Genomic DNA, 22,991 nt, shown 5'->3' on the forward strand with positions numbered 1-22,991 from the left:
AATAGTGAAGCAAGCTAAGAATAAAATTAGAACCAGGACATCGGATAAACGTCTTGAGAAATCCCGGAGAGTTTCAGCCACTTCACTAGAACCAGACATTAAAGTAATAGTTTCTTAAATTTAAGGTCGAATAGTATCTTATCTTTATGATTTATTGTAATTACAACCAACATTTACAATGAAAGTTTATGCACAAAATGCGAAAATAATTCTCTTTCGCTTAAATATATTTTAAAGTTATTTTTTGTCTTCAGCCATCATTTGTATTACGCAGTGACAGCTCATCGAATCAATCGAATAAAAAAGAGATTCACTTACATTTTCTCTATCTGCGATACAGTATATACACTTTGTTACTTATTTATTTATTTATCACTTCTGAGCAGGCTTCTGACCTAAGGTGTATACCAAGCAGAATAGTGCCCGCTGAGCAGCTGCCGCCACCACCAGGGTAGGTCTGTACATATTTTTTACAAAATCAGAGAGTGCGTATACTAGTAGCAGTTTTTCAAAAGCAAAGACAACTTGCATTGATATGCTACATACAATAATTCAGAATTAGAAGTTGGTACTCAACAAAATAAAAACAAAGTTGCTGAATAAATTTTAGAAATACTTAATTTATTAAACAACACAGAATTTCTTTTCCTTTTTTCTTGTTGACTAGTATAATTAATTTAGAATCATGCGCCTACATATAATAAGATGATGTATGTTACTACAGATAAGTATTAATATAAACATATATAAGTCTGTGCATGTATATGAAATCAAAATTCTATTTAAACCAGTTAACAGTTAGAATTGCTGAACAACCATGAAAGATTTCCCAAGAATGAAATATAGTGTAACAATGAACACTTAGTTTAGAAATTCGATTCTATTTTATATTGTTGTAAAAGTCATTGTAAGAGTGAAAATTCTTCATTCTGCCTTAATGCGATTTTTTGCGTTTAATGCGTTGTTTGGAGATTTTATGATCCCGAATTATATTGATGTGATATATTAATACTGCATTTGTAGATAAACGGTTTTTGAGAAACGAGTCAAAGCGATTGATTTTTTGGTAAAAATTTGGATTTATCCTTATTTTATTGACGTGCACCAGCACTGAATTGAGAATGGCTTGTGCTATGCTTCGATGGATGAGGAAGCGTTTGTAAGTAATGAATACTATGAAAGTTTCAGCATATTTAAATGTATAGTATTAAAAGTATATATTTACTAATGTCGTATATTAAGAGTTTATGGTAAATGTTTCATTATAAATCTCATCATAGTTTCATTTCTCATTCTATTGCATTTCTATAGCGGTACATAAATTTTTTGGTTTACATATTGTAGATTGCATCAGTTTCACCGCGCAATTTATTCCTCGGTAAGTTACCTGTAGTGTTGTTAGAAATTCCATTATTTTTGTATTTCTTCTGCAATTGGTAGTATCTGATTAGGAAATTTATGTTTTATTTCAAGATATATATGAAATTGGTTATATCAAGTGTTAAATAAACGTTGTTATTCGGGCAATATGGTTAGCTTTATCGAGATAGATAAATGCATTTCTTATTTCTTAAATACTCAAGATATAAAGACACACTCGGATAGTAGATTCACTCACTTTACGCTTTTTAAGGGGTTATATATATACATTAAGGGCGTGTTCAAAAACACCATTGACGGGTAGTCTTGGCGTAATTCGGATTCATACCAAGATTATCCATTTCTCAAGGCAATTATGTTTGTTATTTTTGCTAAACCGTTTACGAAAATACAATTTTCCGAATGCTGAACTCTTATGTATGAAAGGCAGATTTTAAGATATTTGTTTTGCAGTTTGATGCAAAATTCGTATTTTTAAAACACAGATGTATATGTTCTTATTTTAAACCTCTGCCACTATATAACATTATATGACATTCTTGTGTTATCACCATTTATAGATGTCGCTTGCTGTACAGCCTGCTGAATACACTTTACTTTCTAGCTATCTACAATTACATCGTGTTGTTTCAGTATGAACAGGGGCGAAGTATTCATCACTTATATACATTTAAAGGTAATTAATTATTTTTTTTCTGATTTTGATATCTATAATATATAGACAGGATTATTTATAAAAAATTTAAGAAAATAGTAAATGAAGAAGTAAATAGAAAGTAAATATAATACCTTTCAGGTATTGTGAGATGTCAATATAAACTTCATACATTTTACTAGGGGGCTGTTGCCAAAGCAAAATCTTTACTATATATGTCTACGAGCTCTACGTATACAGTGTGTTGCTCAAAGTAAACTTCCTGCATTGTGAAGATTACTACGTGTATGTCGTGATGGGTTCATGCGAAGCTTGTTTCCTCGTATCAGCTCTGCCTCTTCGAACCGAAATTGTCCGTAATCTGCAGCGTCTTGAGTTGTTTATGCAGGTTCTTGAGCTGTTCTGGTATTTCCTGTCGAATCTGACGATGACGCGGAGAGTGTTGTATCCTTCGTTTACTTGCAACTTCTTCTCTTCATCGCGCATATTCTGTTGACGTTCCACTTGCTTAATGGGCTTCCGTTTCGCTTCTGCTTCCCTTTCCGGAGCACGCAGTGTTACTTGGTTTTCTGAATTTCTTTTGTGTCTTCTACTAGTTTCTGATACAGTTTGAGCACGCGAAGTTTCTTGAGTTGCTGCTTGTCTGCTGGAAATCCTATTCGTTTCTTCTTCAGTTTCTTGAATGCGTAAGCTTTCTTGTCACTATGCTTGCCTCCTGAGTTTCTAGTTGTATCTTCATTCATTTTTAAGTACGCAAGTTTTCTTGTACTTGCCTGCTGAGTCTCCTAGTGTTTTTAACTTCATTTTTTCTGTAGCTCGCTGTAACATTTGTGCTGTCTTCTTGCATTCAGACATTTTAGTAAATTAAAAAAAAATTATGTAACTGTAGTAAAGTAACATTGCATCTAAAATACTACGTTAAATACCTACAGAAGTTTAAACTTCTACTCAGAAAGGAACTGTACAATAAAAGAAATTAATTTTTTATAAATAAAATTAGAATAGCGTAAAATGCATAGAAACATTTTATTATGAAGAAAATGTATTCATTCTTTCCAAGCAACCAGCGATTCGTAAATAAATTTTTCTTGCCAAGTCAGGAAACAAAGACCTTTGACACTTCAGGTAATACATTTGAGGTTATGATTTAAATTTATTTTAATATAACAAATTTTCAAAATCTCAATAAAAGAATTAACGTAGAGATCGCATATCGTGTCACGTATCTAAAGGTGAAACATAAAAGTTGCCAAAAGCAGCTATTCATTTAAAATACTGACATTAACAAAAGATTTTCGACATACAATGACGTTATATGGAATCACGTGCTTTCTTCAACTTCAGAATATAGCCGTAAATAATAATAACAATAAGTTTCACTTTTGGCAATACTATTTATTTAAATTTTTTTTTTAACTTAAAAATTTCTCTTAAACAAACTGTACGATTTGAGAGTGAGAAGGGCCAACATTTTTCTAAATAAAACATTTTGATCTCCAGCGCGCTAGACTTCGGCCACTTGGAAAAATGATGGCGAAAAATTAGCGTTTTAAGAAATTTTATATAATATCTCGAGTGATAGTCGTAGGAAGATAACAATAGTCGAAAAGTTCTACCATGAATTTTTGATATCCGAGGGTACCTCCTTCCAAACTCAAATTCCCCCACCCGTTCCGAAGGATATGATGTTACGAAGGAAAAAAACAAAGAGGCAAAAACCCACATATATTTATATTGTTGATTCCTGTTTACAATATTCAATTTCCTTTAAAAATATTAAGCTTCATTTAAATAAAAGGAAATTAAATTCAGACATTTTCCCTAGCTTTCAAGCTTTTATTGTATTTTTAAATATTCTTTTTGTCACAGTTGCGCAAGTTTTCCGCGGGGTCATTAGGAGCCGTAGGTCAAAATCATTTAAGAATCATTGCTGTAAATAATGATCATATGATAAATTGCAATACATATTCGATTCTTTTGATTAGAATTTGAGTACAATTCTTTATACATCAGCTACTATGCCCCTTTATGTAATGACAAAGATTATTTTCAATGATTATCCGATGAGAATGATTCTTTACAATGATTATTCGATGACAATGATTATTTGCAACGAATATTAAAAGCTGATGACTAGGATTACTTAAATAAAATATGCATGTCATTCGATGACAACGATTATTTCCAAAGAATCTTCGATCACGTCACTATTGTATATCGCTATACTCCTGGGCTTGAGGCGGGATTGGGAATTGTACTACGGCCCTGTAATTAAGCGTTTTAAATGACGTCAGAAATGTCACTGATCCAGATATTTTACTAGTAACTGCTGCGTATTGTGATCGAAAACGTTATTTAAATCTTCTGAATAAAATTTGGGATAATTCTTTTACATCAGAGAATAAATCAATTTGTAACACGAATTTGAACAAAATTACATGCATCGAATAACAGAATTACTTAAACGGAAAAATCACTATTTGCAGCTCCGCTTTTGTCCGACACTTGTTTTTAGCTATCGTATCTACCCATTTCAAGATACCATGAGAAGAACCTTTTTTTTTTTACTGTGTAAATTAATTACATGTATGTTATGTATATATATGGAGATATGTTTTTAAATTAGGAAAGCACCAATTTCTTTTAACGGAAACAACCGAGACATTATCTTCACTCCAATTTAATTTTTTATCTAAATCATTTCTTAACTACAAAGGTTCATATTATTTTTCTTTGCAAAGGAGACTACGTGTGCTGGAAACAAATGAAATACCAAACATCATAAATTTATTGAAGTCAACAGCAGAAAAGTGTTAAACAATTAATAGATTACTTCAGTGAAATGTAATTGCATTTAAACGTATTAAATTGTTTTCAGCAGATGTAATAATCAGGAACATAGGAAGATCCGATGAGATATTGTGCGTTTAATATTTCTTTTTGTTTTTGTTAATTTTTTATACATTTGAGTTAACGTGTAAATCTATGTTTTGAACGCATGACCCGTTAAGAAGTCTGTAGTAAGGCAATTTTTAATCCTGTGCGGAAATTGTCCAAACGATTGATCATTCATCGGCTCAGCATACGTAGCCATCAGGTTGAGAGCCCGAACATTGATTAATTGCGCTCGACTGGAATTTTGATCAGCCTGGTCAAATAAAGCCACCGTTTAAAAATTTTACTTGTTCTTAAATACTTGCTTATTCACTCTTGTAATATGTTTAGATACTTATAATGACAGTTCCTTCACTTTCAATAATATATTTCATAAATTGTTGAAGTGCAGACACACACTTCATATTGTAGAAAAACGTTTCTCTGGAATTTTTGATGCAAATCCTGGTTATTTCTTCTAAGAAGGGAAAGTGCCATTTATAAAGCTTAGGTTTTGCTAGATTTGCAGGTTTTTCGCGCTCGCATTTTACGTGCCTTTTTAAGAATCTCTGGAAATAAAATGGAAACTTTCCATGATTTGTTGCCAATCTAATTGGAGAAAAAAAATTATTCTTTATAGGGATACTTCCGGGAAGTAACCGTGGCGCAGTCTTCTTGTATCTTCCTCGTCCCATCCTGTTTGTTATTTTATTAAAACGTGTTTGGAAAATTTTTTCCTAATTGCAAGGTTTGATTTGAGATGATAGATGTCAATCAGACCTTTTAATATGGCATCCTGAGCTGCTGGTGCCAGCAGCTTCATTTCCTATTATACCTGTATATCCTCATAATGGAATTTAGGCTAATAAGACGAATATTCATTTCCATATTTATTGTTTTTTGAAGATTTTGAATAAGTAAAGATATTTTCTTCGTGGAACATAACCCCTTTAAAAATCTTTGACAATGTGTAAAAATGCTCGCAAACTGTAACTTACTACTTTTGACAAAAAACTTATAAATAATCATTTATTAAATTAATGAATTCAAACATATGAACATATATATTTAATAAAATAAAAATATTTCAGCGCAAATAATTATCGACGTATATTTGAAGAAGAAGAAGAAGCAAAAATATACTTCAGCGAAAAATTACTAGAAGAATTGGATCCGCAATGTTTAAGATTGCAATACGTGTCGGAGACGTAAGTCATTTCGGAAAAAATAATAAAACAAAACATAATGTTTCAGGTCCAGTTTAATTATACATTTAATAATTTTTTTGACAAAAACGCTGGTCTGGAAAATAATACGTTTTCAGATTTATAATGCGTAATGTTTTTTTCATTCCTTCATTACAAAAAGAGATTATAAATGTTTAAGTTGGAAAATCACATTGTGAAGAATTCAAATTTATTGTAATACCTTTTGATTATGAGGAAACTTTATTGCATTAACTAATGAAATATCTGAACAGAAAGCTAATATACAAAATATACGTGTTTAAACGGCCAGTTTGCAAAATTTTTGAATGAGAAGTAACTGTCAAATAGTTGATATAATTAGAGTAACAAATACAAAAAGAACTTTATGTTTATAAATAATATGCATATATATAAGTATGTAAAACAAATTAAGTAAACACTAAAATCCATCCCATACTCTATTCGGAAAAAAATGAATATAAATTATTCTCTTCACCTGTTTCTGTTAGAATATATATTTCTAGATTTACAGAGATTTATGATATTATTTAGCTCGAGTTTTGAGAATTTACGCATCCAACATAATAAAAATTTCGAGATTTTAATTTTTCATTGCAATTATTTTTTTAATATGTAATATTAAATAATTTTGAATTAATAACAAATTAAAAAATAAAAATTAATTAATTAAAATATATGTTTATGTTTATATATATATATATATATATATATCCCCATCACATGATTTCAGTTAAAGATGATGACTTAGCTAAGTGGGAAAATAAAATTTCCTAAATCAAATATTTCTCTTACTAAACCACAATATTGTAGAACTATGCACATTTTTTCTATCTCTGTCACCGCTAACACGGCGTCGTGCTACTTTCTTCCTATTCCAACAATATGAGAAATATAAATATTCTAGAAATAGGCAAGTTTAGAATTTCAAATGAATTGGGGCCGCAAATGTGAATTGAAATAAATCTGAATATTTTATCTTATTCATCTGCCAAATTTGCTCTCTATTATAGATCAATATGTGCGATCAGAATTCCTAACATTAATTCTCACACACACGCACACACATATACATATATATCTATATATATACGTTTATCGTATATATGTTACGGTGAAACTCCGAAATCTGGTGAATGTCGACTTTCACCGGTGAATGTCAACATTCACATAGTCTCTTGGTGTATGTCCGAAATATTTTCCAAATACTCTTATTTCTGACTTACACCGGTACATGTCGACATTCACCATCTACTAATGGTGAATGTTGAACACATAAGAATATTATATTTTCTTCTCCGTAATTCGGTCGCGAAAAAACGCACTTGAAACTTAGAATAAGAACTCAAGAATATAAGAACTTGAAACACACTGTACATTCAAAATGAGAAAGGAAAATAATAGAAGTTAAAAACTTACTAAATTACGTGATTCAAATCTTATTTATTGCAACAACTTAAACTATTAGGACACTTTCAATTGCACAAGAGGGCCTTGCTTTTACAACTGCATTTATTTGTGGAACACTTCCTTTTGCAATGAGAGCGTGTACATATTCTCATCTCTTTTTGAACTACACCAGAGCATATATGTGACTGTCTACATACACCGGTGAGGGTCCGAATGTACAAGAATATAATGCAATATTCGATCTTTCACCGACGTATTTGGTGAACGTTGACATTCTCCGGTAAAAGTCGACATTCTCCAATTTCGGTCTTTCCCGGTAACATATATATATACGATTATATATATATAATCGTTTATTGCAATGCATGGTCGGAAACGCTTTCCTGGCGCCATAGTGACGAGATACAACACAAGAAAAATAGGGTACGAACAGTGTAAAGGTATTTCTTTATTATTCTTAGCCCAGCGGGAACTAAGAAATAAGAACAAAAACAGGGGATCGTCATCAAAGAAAGTATTCGAAAGTTCCTTCGGAAAGTATCCTAAACATGTGTTTGGCAGGGGTAGTCCAGTGCATTGTTCAGCAGGATCACGAGACCTCACTTGCATTACACTTCCTCTCAGGGTACGTCAACACATTAGTGCACGAAACCCCTGTTAGATGTCACACAGGAACTTGTGGCACATATCGTGGCAGCTACTGGGAAAGTCCTGAGAATCCACGGTATTTTCCAGAACATCATATGTTCGATGTGATACCTGCATCAGGGTGCAGGTCGTAATTTCGAACACCTTCTTTGAGGTCCATAAGTGTCTAATTTTGTTCCTATTTTTTAATTTCTCTTGTGCTAAGCATAACTGGTGTTCGTTCTTTCTGGAGTTTTGTGTTGTTTGTATCGGCCAGGAAAGTGTTTTCGACCGTGTTTTGCGATTTCATTTTTCGTCGTCGTCGTCGTCGTCTCTCTCATATATGTGCATAACTACTTATGACTTAAGTGTTGCTATTATATGATGAAATTTACAAACACGGTGTTTAAAATGCTACATATTCCCATCCGAAAATATCTTTTTTTTTCCTCTTGCCCTTCAAATAAGAAATATGTGTCCTTCATTGTAAAATCTCCTGGAACTTTAATTCTTCTTTTTTCGAGGTCAATGGAGAAAATATTTCAGTATAGGCAGCTGTCAATATTCAAAAATTAAATTGTAAAAGCCATTAAAGTGTAGCCGAAACGCTCAGAAAGGCTTAATTCGCATAAGGATTTAGGAAATACATTTTGAAAGAACAAATTTTCCTTCAATAAATTTAATTGAACAGGCAAAAGAAATTACAGGGAACAATAAATATAGGAGAAAACAGATATTTCTTTTCCTGATTTGTTTTGCTTTGTTTGATTTCTTTCTTTCTTCCTGTATAAATAATTCAAACTTAAGAATGCAACTGAAAAATGAGAATAAAATTTTCATTTGAAAACAAATGGTGGGAAAATCCTAGTGCTGCTCTGCTGGACGACGAAATAGACCAGCAATTCGGAATTGTTCAGAATTCGGAATAACGAGAGAAAATTTGAAACCTGTGCAGCCAGCGATGCAAAAAGATTTATCTGCGAGATAGATGACTTAAATGAGGAAACTCGGAGATAATTTAATGATGTGTTAGGTTACCTCTACTGGGATAATAATAAGAAAATGTTAAAATACAAAATACGTAAGTAAATTATACAAAAATTGAAGAAATTTAAAATATCTGGCATGCGTAATAGTAATATTATAGTATTGATATATGGTATAGTAATTGATACAAAAAATAAATTAATCCAAAGCTCTCAAACGTATACTCGTTTAAATACAGGTTTTGCTTATTCAGAAAGAACGTTACGTGTATATCTTCTAAAATGCTTTTACCATCCTTTGTTTGTAGTTGATTCATTTTGCATTTCAATTTCATTTTTCCTCCTATTTTGCAATTTTAGCCATTGTTTCTCTCTGTTTGAAGCCGCCTGTTTATTATTACTATTATTATTATTTCAACTTATGTAAAAATTAAGTAAGGAAAATAAGGCACTGAAACTTTGCAAATTATTACGCTCTACGTGAGATTCACAGTGGTCGCTTATTGCATACAAATCACGCCAAATGCTTTAACTTCTCTGCTTGGCTTTAGGTCAGAACAACGAAAGCAACAAATTCGCCCTTTGTAGAAAAATATTCTGCCAGGCAATATATCAAAGGGGAGATTTTTCCCTATGAAACTGAGCCAAAAGTGTTATATTGTATCTAAATATGGAAGTGTTGTACATGTTAAACTTGATCGTCGTTGCATTACTTTCACTTTTTTACTACTGAAATAAAGATATACTGATTATTTTGTAGATTGGAAAACCCTCCTTGTGATCATGAAAATGAGCAAAAACTAGAAAACGAGAAAGAACTAGAAAAGAAGCGAGAACCGGAAAAGATGCAAGAACTGGAAAAGAATAAGGAACTGAATAAAAAGGAAGAACAGGAAAAGAAAGAGAAACTGGAAAAGAAGCAAGAACTGAAAAACAAGAAAAATCTGGAATTGACACAAAAACTAGAAAAGAAGCAAGAACTGAAAAAGAAGCAAAAGCTGGAAAAGGTACAAAAACTAGAAAAGAAGCAAGAACTAGAAAAGATACAAGAATTGGAAAAGAAGCAAGAACTGAAAAAGAAACAAGAGCAGGAAAAGAAGCAAAAACTGGAAAAAAAGCAAGAACTGAAAATGAAACAAGAGCAGAAAAAGAAGCAAAAACTGGAAAAGAAGGAAGAACTGAAAAACAAACAGAAAGTGGAAAAGCAACAGAAACTAGAAAAGAAGCAAGAACTGAAAAAGAAGCAAACACTGGAATGGATTCAAAAACTAGAAAAGAAAGAACTGAAAATGGAGAAACAACTGAAACAGATACAAAAACTAGTAAACAAAGAAGAATTGAAAAGGCAGAAGAAACTGGAAAAATTGCAAAAACAACAAACAAAGAAGAACTGAAAAAGAAGAAGAAACTGGAAGAAATGCAAAACCTGGAAAAGAAGCAAGAGCCGGAAAAGATGCCAGAACTGGAAAATATAGACGAGTCAGAAAAGACGCAATACCTGAAAAAGAAGCAAAAAACGGAAAAGAATCCTAATCTGAAAAACAAGCTGGAACCGGTAAAAAACTGTCAAACCCGAAAAGGAAACCGGATGAACTGCGAAAAGAGCCAGAACTCGATAACGACTGTAGAACGATTGATTTAATGACCAAACGAAGCAAGACCAGGAAAAGAAAAATAGAACAAATAAATCATATACCTGCTTCATTTTACCAAAATTTATTATCAATAACATTTTTATTATCAAGAACTTTATGGTATTCTTAGTATATGGACAGCATTTGATAATATTTTGCTCGGTAAGTGTAACTACTGATATATTATTAGCTAGTAATTAGTCATGCTAACTTTAAGATATCAGCATTATTTTAGCAGCAACTAAGTACACTCTTTCGTAGTTCAGATCTATGTTTTCAGTGCCTTTCATGGCTGCCAGGTCTTTCGGTTTAACCTGGAAAGTCCCAGTTTATTGACTTTTTTAACTCATAGCTTTACACCTGAAAGTGGTTTTCAACAATACATTTATGTTGTGCTACTGGCTTTAAATTGAGCAAATATTACAGCGTTTATATTTCATAATTGAACTCATGAAATTAATTTATAAAAATTTCATTCATACACCCACTAGTGATATTCTAAATAATCATTCTTTTTAAAATTTTTTTGACCCTGAGCTGTCTTATCCAACTGCAGATATTTATAGAACTTCATATCAAGATTCAAAGAAACGTTCAAAAAGGAATGTTTATCCGCTTTTAATTATGTGTTAATCAGCTTGAGTTGCATTACTAAGATTGTAATTCTAAACAAATTAAAAGCTATTGTAGTATGTACATTAGGTTTTAATTTGCTTTCACCTTGTTTAAATGTAGTTTGACATACCACAGTTTCCGTGTCTACTCAGGATTTTTCCAGTGTAAACATTCAAGATTACAAATTGAACTGAACGAGAGAAATAACTTTTAAAATGTGTGTGTACATTAAATCAGAATAATAATATAATTAGATAAACTGAATAATATGTTATAAAGCGAATTTATATCAATTTCGATTTCTTTCAAAGTAGAGATTCCTTCGCACCTCACAAATCTCACAGAAACTCTCGGTTTGTGATTCGTGAGCTTTAGTTTTTTACACTCATGTCCATAAATTAAGGATAATGCAAAATCAGGCAAAGGAAGAGTTAGAAGCAAAACAAATTTGAATTATTTGTAAAGCTTATTTATTAAACAAAAGCTAAAGAGCAAAAAATTATGATTTATGTTTTATATTATTAAAAAAATTAGCGATTTTTTCTCTCTGGAGCAAATTACAAAAAAAAAACTATTTAAAAAAACCAATATTACATGGTTGGTATGATCGTTAATACATTGTATGTCTCCCAGACGATGCAATACAGTCCGTACAACGCCTAGGCATGCTGAGTATCAAATTATCGATCTGATCTTGGGGGATATTACACCACTCAAAAAACAATGCTCTCGAAGTTCCGGTAGACATGTAGGAGGAGGTTGACGGGCTGCAACTCGTCGGCCAAGCATGTCCCACACGTGCTCTACTGGATTCAAGTGCGGTGAGAATGCTGGCCAGTCTATACGGGTGATATCCTATGATTGAAGGCATTCGCTGACGATGTTTTGCACTGTGAGATCGGGCGTTGTCATCTATAAACACAAATTGTGTTCCCATGGCACCCCGAAACAAATGTACATGTTGTTCCAGAATGACGTCCCGATAGATTTGGCTTGTCATGGTTCCAATTTGAACATGCAGGTCAGTTCTGGAACCCAGAATAATTCCACCCCAAACGAGCACTCCTGCACCACAGTAACGGTGCCGTTCAATTATGTTTCTTGGTGGTAACGGGTACCTGGAGCTCTCCATATGAAATTCTGGCGAGAATCAGACTGCAAGCTAAACCTCGATTCGTCGGAACACATCCGACAAGCCCACTTTTGCGGTGTCCACAACGCATGCTCTCTACTCCAGCCTAACAGCAGGCGACAGTGAGTTGCAGTAAGTGGAACGCATCTGACAGGTCTACGAGCATATAGACCAATCTGCCCTAAGCGTCTGTACACGGTTTGCCTTGAAAATGTCGTACCAGTGGCTGAAGAGAGCTGACTAGACAGGTCTGAGGCTGTGTTCCGCCTGTTTCTTTTGGCAGTAACTGCCAAATACCGGCCCTCTTTCGGCGTTGTAACTTTGGGGCGACTGTAACTTCTACTCACATTACCATCATCTTGGAATCGTTGCCAAAGCCTGGAGATGACACTCTGGGCAGTTCCATGTTCGTCTGATACTTCCAGTTGGGTACGCCCACATTCCAGACGGCCGATAATTCTACCACGTAAAAATATCCTCCAAATGCGTCCTATGTGTCATAACTATTCAGTTATTGCACTGAAATGCTTGCAAAGCTCCTGCGAACAATTTTACTTCTTTGCCTGTATTCCTTATATATTACTTTCTTACACTCTTGTCATTGTGACGTACCATCGCTGTCATCTTTTTACTTCCTGAAATTTGCTTATGATTCTTGAAGATGTGTGTAATGATTTTACAGGTGATATATTTATTTTAGAGTTCGATTTCCGCGTGACTCCGAATTATCCTTAATTTATGGACATGAGTGTATATTTGGAATTTGGCAGCAATATGATTCACAGTTACGATACAAATTCTTGCTTGCAAATTGGTTATCTAACTACAAAATGGTATAATTAAAATAAAATAAAAATTATTAGATGGAAATGTTGGTTTTCTTTGCGTTTATCTGAATGGTATCGTATATATAAACCTGTTGGAGACGTTTTTTTCCCACACATCGAATAGAGACACATAGTCACATAATATAAATAATATGACTACATTACTATAGTGTAAGATGAAGCTCTACCACATTTCTCTATTACTTTAGACTGCGAAAGATTTGTTAAAGCATTACAGGATCATACTCTGAAGGATTTCACCGTTCTGTTTCATTTTCTGCCCTCGAAAACACATCTTCTTAACACAATAGATTACTTTTGAAGGAATGGATTATTTGAAAACCTTGTAACTGTAAGAATTATTCTCTGACGTTATTACTGAAAAAGCGGTTGAGAGCCTAATCTTTGGCTATGCGCTTTAAGCTGTATTAAAACCATTTTGAAATGTAAGGCCTACAAAACGAAACGTAATTTTATCTTATTTCTGTACTATTCATTAGATACTGTAGATACTGAATGGCTAAATATTCTGGTTACCCAAATCAGTTCTTTTTTTCCTCTCTTCTTTTTCTTAATTTTAAATAGTCCGGAAAGTAAAGCTATAGAACATTTCACTTCTTCATTAGAAATCTGATTTGGAATTTTGTTTTCCGAGATAAAAATTTGAATTCATTATCTCTTTTCTCAACACAAAGATCGAAAACGTAACATCGAAATTTTGAAAACATTTGTAAACTAATAGAAGGGAAAAAAACAGAATATAATGGTTCAGCAAGCATATAAATATCCATATCACTAAACTTTCAACTCTGTTTGTTACCGTATATTCAGGCTTATAACACGCACTGTTAAAACAAAATGTAAGATGGAAGTTTATGGGTGCGCGCTGCCCGCCAGCTATAAAAATGTTATGTTTGGAAATATGGAAAAAGTGAGCATACGTAAATTAGATTTCTGCGTGTAATTAAATTATTTTTATTTAAAAGAAATAACAGTTTATGTACTTAAAAATTTTCGTTATAAAAATTCAGTTTTATTTTCACCTTCACATCTGATCCTTACTTGGATCTATGTATAAGTTAAGTTATACCTTCAAGCACATCATAGAATTCTGCTTCATTTTCGCCGTTACTTTTTCTCTGATCCACATATAATCATCTTCCGTTTCATCTAGACCGTCAGATATACCACATATATTAAATGGGTTTAATTTTATTCCGTGCTTTTATTATTTACTGACACACTATTTATGGACTGCCATGACGTATTTGGTCACCATTTGTAATTGTCTTTTTCACCTTCACGTTTGTTCGAGTATTCTACTAACGTTTAAAATATTATATCGATGATTTATTGACATATATGTCTAATATCTGAACTAATGGCAATAATCCGCCTGGATAAACTGTCATATCTGTATAACAATCTTTCAACAACATATTTGTGTTATCCGTTAGATGGAGGCTGAACATGTCCCAAAGTATTGGACTTTCTTGATTATCTGATACAAAAGGAAGCTTTTGCCAAATATTTCTTATCAACAGTTTCACAACATTTTTCTCCGCCGATCATTTCTCGTGAATACGGGTGAAAACACTTTCGGGAAAATGCACATATCGTACGGTCGACTAAGCAGGAGATCAGTACGGTGAGTTGAGATTTCTCGTTGGCCTATTGTTTCGATGTTAACCGTTATTTTTCTTTCATATCATTGTTTATTTATCTCCTACTGTATCAAAACTACTAGAATGACATCCATATTTCCATCCTGATAGTAATTAAAATTTTCCATATTTTTAAAAACTCATCAAAGTTTTATGTCTATATTTCCGAAGCCTTTGAGAAAATTTTGCCTTTTTTTCTCAGAGAACTGAATTGTTCCGTGAAGTAAATCGAATACACAAACTCAGTTTGCTTTAGGGTTTTCACTTCCATTTGCATTCATTTTTTCTATTTTTAAGGCAAAGGAACGTACGCTGTTTCTTGTTACAATTAATTCATTCTAGTGATGATGGGGATTTTCTACAATGCAGTTTCCAACACATTCGCCGACAGTAAGCTATTTCATTACTTCTTTATGCAATACACATTTATTCTTTGGCGCAATAATCATTGTAAAATTTCATGCTTCTTCCATTCGTGTACGAAGCATTCACGAAAACCAAACTGCATGATTTCCATTTTCTATCGCAAACTGAATGACTTGGCATTTGAAACTTGCATTGTGTTTGTTTCGCTCGGCGAAAGCCATAACTACTGCTGAAGAAAGCACTGGATGAACTGCACTTAACTAAAATCAAATGTGATATCGTTTTGATGTTCACATCAGAACCACGACTTCAAATCACTACAGAAAGAAGAAACATATGACTCCTAATTCCGCAAATTCACTCTGGTCGAAAGTGCACTCTTATCCAAATCATGTTCCTTATTTCTCGAAACCCTAGAATAACTTTCTCTTCCACATCGAAAATGAATATAAATCACCTCCTACCTTGCCGAAATATTTTCCCCGAATATCATTTTTCCTGCGCAACACCTTATCGCTTGCCAACCTGCAATCTTTCCGCAATTCACATATTTACTCCTGTTCCCTAAGGTATGAAATAATAAGAAGAGCTGCTGCAGGATATGATGTTTTTGGTATTGCTAAACCATCATGTGTATTTTATTGCTTTCTTTATTTACTAAAGACCTGATGCATTGTAATGAAGCGATATAACAACTTGGTTTATATGCGATTACGTTTTCTTACACAAAATGTTCCAACAATTTGCTTATGCGTTGTAATTTCATTTATTCAAAACTCAACCTAGTTATATTTATAAAATTTTCAATAGCAAATGAATGTTTCAAGAAAACAGTTTAAACGTTTTGCGTCAAGATACCTTTCAAAAAACGTCTAATTCAAGAATTATTTATATGAGAAATTTTTATGTAAAAACAAATGGCGCATATTTTTACGTTTGAAATTTATTTGCATATTCCATGCCAAATTTAGTAAGAGATTTCAGTTTTTTACAGCTAAAGGAAGTCAAGGATTTCTAGAATAACTTACAAGGTCAAGGAAGAGTTTTGTCTATTGTTAATTGATATTTTCATTTCCAAAAAAGGACGTTAAGCATTAAATTTTGAAAGAGGTCTTTTTATTTTATTTTGGCACGCTGCATAATGGGTTTATTTGAAAAAAGCTGAAAATAAAAGTACCAGTTATCTACATTTTACTATTTAAATAATAATAAATTACTTACCAAAGTAACTTAAGTATAATAAGTAACTTACCAAGTACCAAAGCGCAAACATTTACGTTTTTCAAAACACTTTTGTACTTGGAAGTCAATGCCTACCACAAACGACCAAGATTCGGTCTGAACTTTTGCAGACAGTGCACAGTCATCTGTTTCGAGTACCTTTCATTTTGGTTATTTGCGTATGCCATATAACATTCTCAAATCTTCTCATGCATGTGACTCAGAATTGAATTATCATTTTAACTGATATTTTTATGTGATATGTAACAATATTTTTTTTTATTTTTCAGGATGAAGATTCAGGCCCCCTTTGCGCATACCGACTGTAATTTGAATAGCCAGTTTACAATAACAAGCTTAATAGTAACCGACCGTCATAGGGATGCGCCCGAGGCTTAAAGGAACGCGAATCTCTATCAAATTTGCAACTTGTGCAAATGTAATTTTGACTTTAAAATTCTTTTATTTTCCCTTTCTCGTGTCAAAAATGTTTTTCTCTTTAATATTTAACTTTATTAACGTGAAACTTTCATTTAAATTTTTCTTTTCGCTATTTTTACTTTAAAAAGATTTTAAGTTCTTTCATTTTACAAACGTAATACTGATTTTAAAAACTATAAATATTTCCTTTTGGTTTTTTATTTTAAAAAATTACTTTTAAATGCTCACTTTATTTATTTTACAGAAATATTATATACTCTTATAAGCTAAACATATTTCTTTTTCTTATTTCCATAAATGCCATTTTTTAAAAATATTTTACTCCTTTTTATTAAGGGGTGTTGGAAACCCTATAGCAACAATGTTAAATTGGCCAATTTTGGATTACCTTTTCTGAAAAATCTACTGTTCTTACAGGCTTGAAGTTTTTACGTAATTAAAGTACATCTATCACCTCGCTCTCTTTCAACCACGAGGCAGGTTCGTCTATGCGCTCGCCATAGTAAGAAAATAATCTCTATCTTTGAAATTTTATCGTCTAATTTATTACACATAACGGTACGCAATACACAATAAAACAAATATCACTAGTATAGTATACATTCAATTATATACATAATATAAGGCGTGCAAAACATGTTTTAAGTAATATCATCTATATACATAATATAAGACGCGCGCAAAACATGTTTTAAGTAATCTCTTTCCACACGGCATGGCTGCCGGTCCAATCGCTAATGTACCAAGTCTCGTATTCACCCCACCACCCTGCCTCGATCGGTTTTTCCGAGGAATCTCGAAATTTTTTAATACGGTGTCTTTAATCATAATATAGTTATTTAAATCCATTTCACCGAGAGTCGCGATCAAATTTTTAACTTTTTTTTTTAAACTCTGCAAAATAATTTTCCCTTCTTCAGAAATTTTATAGAGATTAAGAATCACTTCAGCATGATGTAAAAAGAACGGCCATTTCTCAGCTTTCGATGGTGGGTCAATCATAACTCCTTTCATTATTTTCAAATGTTTCAATAATCGTTTCCCTTGCTCTAAGAATCTGAAACCCCATCCTCCTCTGATTGCGATACGCTTCCTTCTTTATCTCTTTTCCTACGCTCTATTTCTTTAATTTTTATCTCGCTCTCTCTCTAATTGTGTTTCCCTAAATCCCATCTCTTTTAACCGCTTTTTAGCCGCATCTGCCTCCAACTTACACTTTTCTAGCTGTAGCGCCATTTCCTTTAACTTAATTTAAGTCTGCATGGATTTTATGACTTCGTCTGATTCTTCTGCCACCCTATTTCTCCTTTTAAGACCCTTATTAATCTGTGATATTTCCGTTTTACAGCGTTACACATGCAATACAATAATAACACTTGATTATAGGCAAACGTACATATTTCATTACTACTGAATACTACCATTATTCACTTAGCATACAATATCATTAGGGAACACAATAATGAATAATAGATTCTCATATTAAACTTTTAACATATATTTAACCATATATTGTTAAACACATAAATGCAAAATGAAATATGCTAATCTTTTAAATTATCCTGAAAATAAAATGTTTTGAATACTGCTGCATTGCGCCCTATCGCATTTACGCATTTCTGTACTGACTGCTGCATTGCGCACGGCAATGCAGCAGCATAAGATTTCAAGAGGTTCAAGAGGCCGTTGCCTAAAAAAAAAGAAAACAATTCGTCGTTTTGACATGAAACTTTAAAAAATATTTTCGTTGTCACAAAAACAAAACTTTTTGAAACATTACGTTATTCAAACTCTTATGTCACTTCCGAGTGTCACGTTATCTAAGATGGCATAGGTTTCGGCTACGTACCCAAGCCTCTGGCATCTCCTGAGGGCGGTTGGTTACTACACCTGTACCAACGATAGTGAACTTCCGGTGATATCTTTCTGTCTGTACCTGAATGAAACTGGCTCTTTTTGACACACATATTAAACGTATTGTTTCAAATGGTTAAACGAATTAATTTTTAATCAACTTATTAACTTCAGTGACTAAAACATTTTGGTAAAACAAGACAACAAACAAGTCCGTTCGACCTTGCTTAGTAATCTGAGTAAACAATCAAATGCTTCAGAATCACTTCTGATATCATATTTCCGAACTATTTTAACTTTCATTTAACAATCAATATCTCCTATATCTTGATAAAAATAAGAACCTTAATTTCTCATTTGCATATAAAAAATACTTTCTCGGCGTCTACTGGTTTTAACGCCTGACATTCGAATCATGTTATTACCAGACATAAAAACAATTTTAATTTTCTAAGTTAATATGGTTAATATATAAATTAAGAAGGACTTACCTTTGATCCCGATAGTGAAAATGTCGAACGAAGAGCACAACTTGACGTTGTAAACTTTAATCATGAGCACACTGCACTGGCACGTAACTTGACATGATTACAACACGGTAATTCACGTTACCCTGATTTAACTTTTCACGATTTCACTAGGATGATGAACACTGATGATCACATTTTACCACTTACTGGCTGTGAACGTTTTAGCACATCACGCTTTCAAGATCTGATGATTTATTCGCACACATTGCCTTAAACGTGCCATTTTCTTTCGTCATAAAAATCTTCTCATACCGTAGATCCATTCGTGAACTATCACCGAATTTCCTTTTATAATTTTCAGTAACTTTTTACGATAATATTTATTTATTATTTTCACTATTCAGTGATTTCCTTTTTCACAATCTTATCCTATGGACTGCGCCGATTTGCACCTCGCGCCGTTTCAACTCCGAGGCGGATTCGTCTATTTCTCATGCACTCGCCATAATAGGAAAATAATCTCCATCAGCTTTGAAATTTTATCCACTAATTTATTAAACAATACACAATAAAACACATACCACTACTATACATTTAACTTAAGTTATCCCTTTCCACACGGCATGACTGCCGGTCCAACCGCAAAAATCACAAGTCTCGTATTCTTCCCACCAGCTTGCCTCCACTCTGTTTTCCGGCGTAACTACGTCCCTTCCTTTAACCGTCTTTCGCCCCTCGCGGATAAAACGTTCTGGAAACGTCTTTCGCTAAGGGAAGGAACATTATAATACCTAGCTGAATATCCTGAAACGAGCTTTTTTGTCATTTTAAATTTTAGAGTATTTTACAGTATATTTTGTTACGCATAGTAAAATTTAGCACTGATTATAATCAAAAGCTCATTTCGGCAAATATTTGCAAGCGTAGTAAATAAGGTATAAAAATTTCAGATACCTGTAAGCAGTAGTTCTTGAGAACAGGTACTACATCGAGTATAAAAAATCACGTTCGGGGGAAAAACGCGATTTTATGTAAAAATTCTCAAATATCAAAGTATTCAATGACAAATTAAAGCTAGATTTTGTACAGTCCTAATTTTCATAGAGATTAAAGAACGGTGTTTTAAGAAAGCTAAAATTGTAGAGAATTTGAAAATGCAAATATCAGAAATCCTCATTTTATGAAATGTTTTGGCTTTCAACACCCCTTCAACTATTCTATTCTTTAAAGTCCTTTCTCTTTTTTTCTATTCTGGTAAAACTTTATATATAAATTTAATTCTTTGTCTTTTAATTTTTTATTTTATATCTCTGGTCGCATTTTTCATTAACGATTAACATTTTGCATTTTGCTTATTATTATTATATTAAAATTATGCAAAATGAACAAACAGTAAGTAATGAGATGCTCAATTAAATTCAAATACAGATTTAATGATAAAAGGGAAATTTTTAATGTCATTACAAACAAGATTTCAAGGGTTTCAAGAGGCCGTTGCCTAAAAAAAAAGAAAACAATTCGTCGTTTCCGGAAGAAATGAAACTTTAAAAAATATTTTCGTTGTCACAAAAACCAAACTTTTTGAAACATTACGTTATTCAAACTCTTACGTCACTTCCGAGTGTCACGTTATCTAAGATGGCATAGGTTTCGGCTACGTACCCAAGCCTCTGGCATCTCCTGAGGGCGTTTGGTTACTATACCTGTACCAACGATAGTGAACTTCTGGTGATATCCTTCTGTCTGTACCTGAATGAAACTGGCTCTTTTTGACGGCACACTAGCGAAACACTAAAAAATCATGATTTAAATAATTTAACTGGTATTTTAAGTACGAGGATTTAGATTAACTGCTGATGATTTTTTATTTAGGTGATCGTGAGTATATGGTTTAATGATGAAGAGTATGAATATTTGAGTAGGATGATAATAAAACTTGAGGTGATTGGGCTTTGTATCTAGGTGAAGATCTTTTATTTTGACGATGACTTCAATGATGATGATGAAGATGATACATAGCATGGTTTAGAATTTTGTGATTTGGGTGATGATGGTTTATCTTATTCTGACGATGATCATGGTGACACGATATACATGATGGTTAAAATGACGATGTGTATTAAGTGATAATAAATATTTAGATGAATTTGATGGTGATATAGTTTTGACTGATGACGATTTTATACATGATGTGAGAGTGATTTATATAATAATTTAGAGGAGTTAGGCAATGAAGACGATGATTAAATGAGGATGAAGAAGATGATGATTTGGTTGATATTTCTTTCTATTTAGATGATCTGGAGGATTATGATTTATCTATCTCGACGATGATAATGGTGATGATGACACATACGACGGTTTAAACTGAAGGTATGATTTCGATGATGATTATTTAAATGATGGTTTTGAATTATCTGGTGATAATTTTATAATATCTTTCTTGGTTATTCAGATAACAATTTTGATGGTGATTTAGACGGATGAGGTGATGAAGACGATGATCAAATGAGAATCATATTGTTGATGGTGGTGATTTAGATGATACTGCTTTTTATTTAGTTCATTTGAGCTATGATGATTTATCTTAATTTGGCGATATTTTCAATGACGATGATGATGATAATATGTATATGATGGTTTAACATGAAGATGCGTTTTGGGTAGTTATGCTTAGTTAGATGTCTTAGATGATGATTTAAATTTAGTAGATGAAGTTGATTGGATTTAGAAGGAAATTTATATAGATGATGATTTCAGTGAGTTAGATATTGATTTAGATGAAGGTATATTCATTTGATAATGATTATTTAAACAATAAGAGGGTCGTCCGAAAAATTACTTTGCCGTAAACCATAAAAACAAAGTCTTATTACCTGGAAAAACCTATTGCAAAAGATACAGCTATATTTCTGCTACTTCTCAGCATAAGAAACATCGGAACTATACCAATTGTCATAGCGCCGGTTACCTATTTCCATTAGAGTGTCATAGAAGTCTGTCGCCTGGGAAGAAAGGCAGCCCGTCACAGTTGTCTGCAACATTTCACCTTTAGGAAAGTGTGCACAGACAAGAACGTCTTCAGGTGCAATAACACGTGGAAGTGCTTGACAGCAAGACCGGAGCCATGATGGTCAGACATCTCCCAGCGAAACGTCTACAACATATATTTTGCGGAATTCCCCGTATGCGTCCGATGTTGTCGTAGGACACCACAACACCAGCACTGAGCATCCCAAGCCATTTGTTCTGAATGGCTTTTCAGATGTTCTCTAGTAAAGCGTAATAAAGATCAGCTTTCACCGGAGCACCACTCGCCAGTACGTCAATGAGCAGAATGCCTTTACTATCCCAGAATACCGTGCACATCAATTTCCGTGCATAGACTGAGGATCGTCCGGCGCGTGGATCCCTGTGACGCCAATCAATTGTGAGTTGCTGGTTTCTGTGGTGAAGTGAGCTACCCACATCTCATCACCTGTAACGATTCTGTTAAATTGCGTTCAATAAACTGATTTATGTATCTGCTGGCTCTAGTTCTTTGTGTTTAAGTTTTGAGTATTCGAAATGGAACTCAAATACAATCAATCATATATATAGATTACATAT

The 22,991-nt window shown here is 33.0% G+C and overlaps 1 protein-coding gene across 3 annotated transcripts in view; it reads left to right on the forward strand.

The window, feature by feature from the left end:
- Positions 1 to 18,329, forward strand: part of LOC146996573 (uncharacterized) — a 37,389-nt gene extending 19,060 nt beyond the window's left edge. The window contains exons 2-3 of one of the 3 annotated variants that reach the window (XR_015042236.1): positions 1,941 to 2,056; positions 16,908 to 18,329. Coding sequence is in view for 2 of the 3 variants with exons in the window: in XM_085821008.1 (XP_085677134.1) it covers positions 10,004 to 10,552 (549 nt within the window). In the remaining variant the exon portion in view is untranslated. Of the gene's footprint in view, positions 1 to 1,940; positions 2,057 to 9,918; positions 10,684 to 16,907 lie in introns of those variants that run through there. The other 2 variants (XM_085821008.1, XM_085821009.1) reach the window with 2 other exon arrangements.
- The last annotated feature ends 4,662 nt before the right edge of the window (positions 18,330 to 22,991 follow it).

Source organism: Stegodyphus dumicola, chromosome 7 (genome assembly GCF_044657685.1).
Source record: "Stegodyphus dumicola isolate Sdum_Otavi_A_Nest chromosome 7, ASM4465768v1".
In the NCBI taxonomy this organism is placed as follows: domain Eukaryota; kingdom Metazoa; phylum Arthropoda; class Arachnida; order Araneae; family Eresidae; genus Stegodyphus; species Stegodyphus dumicola.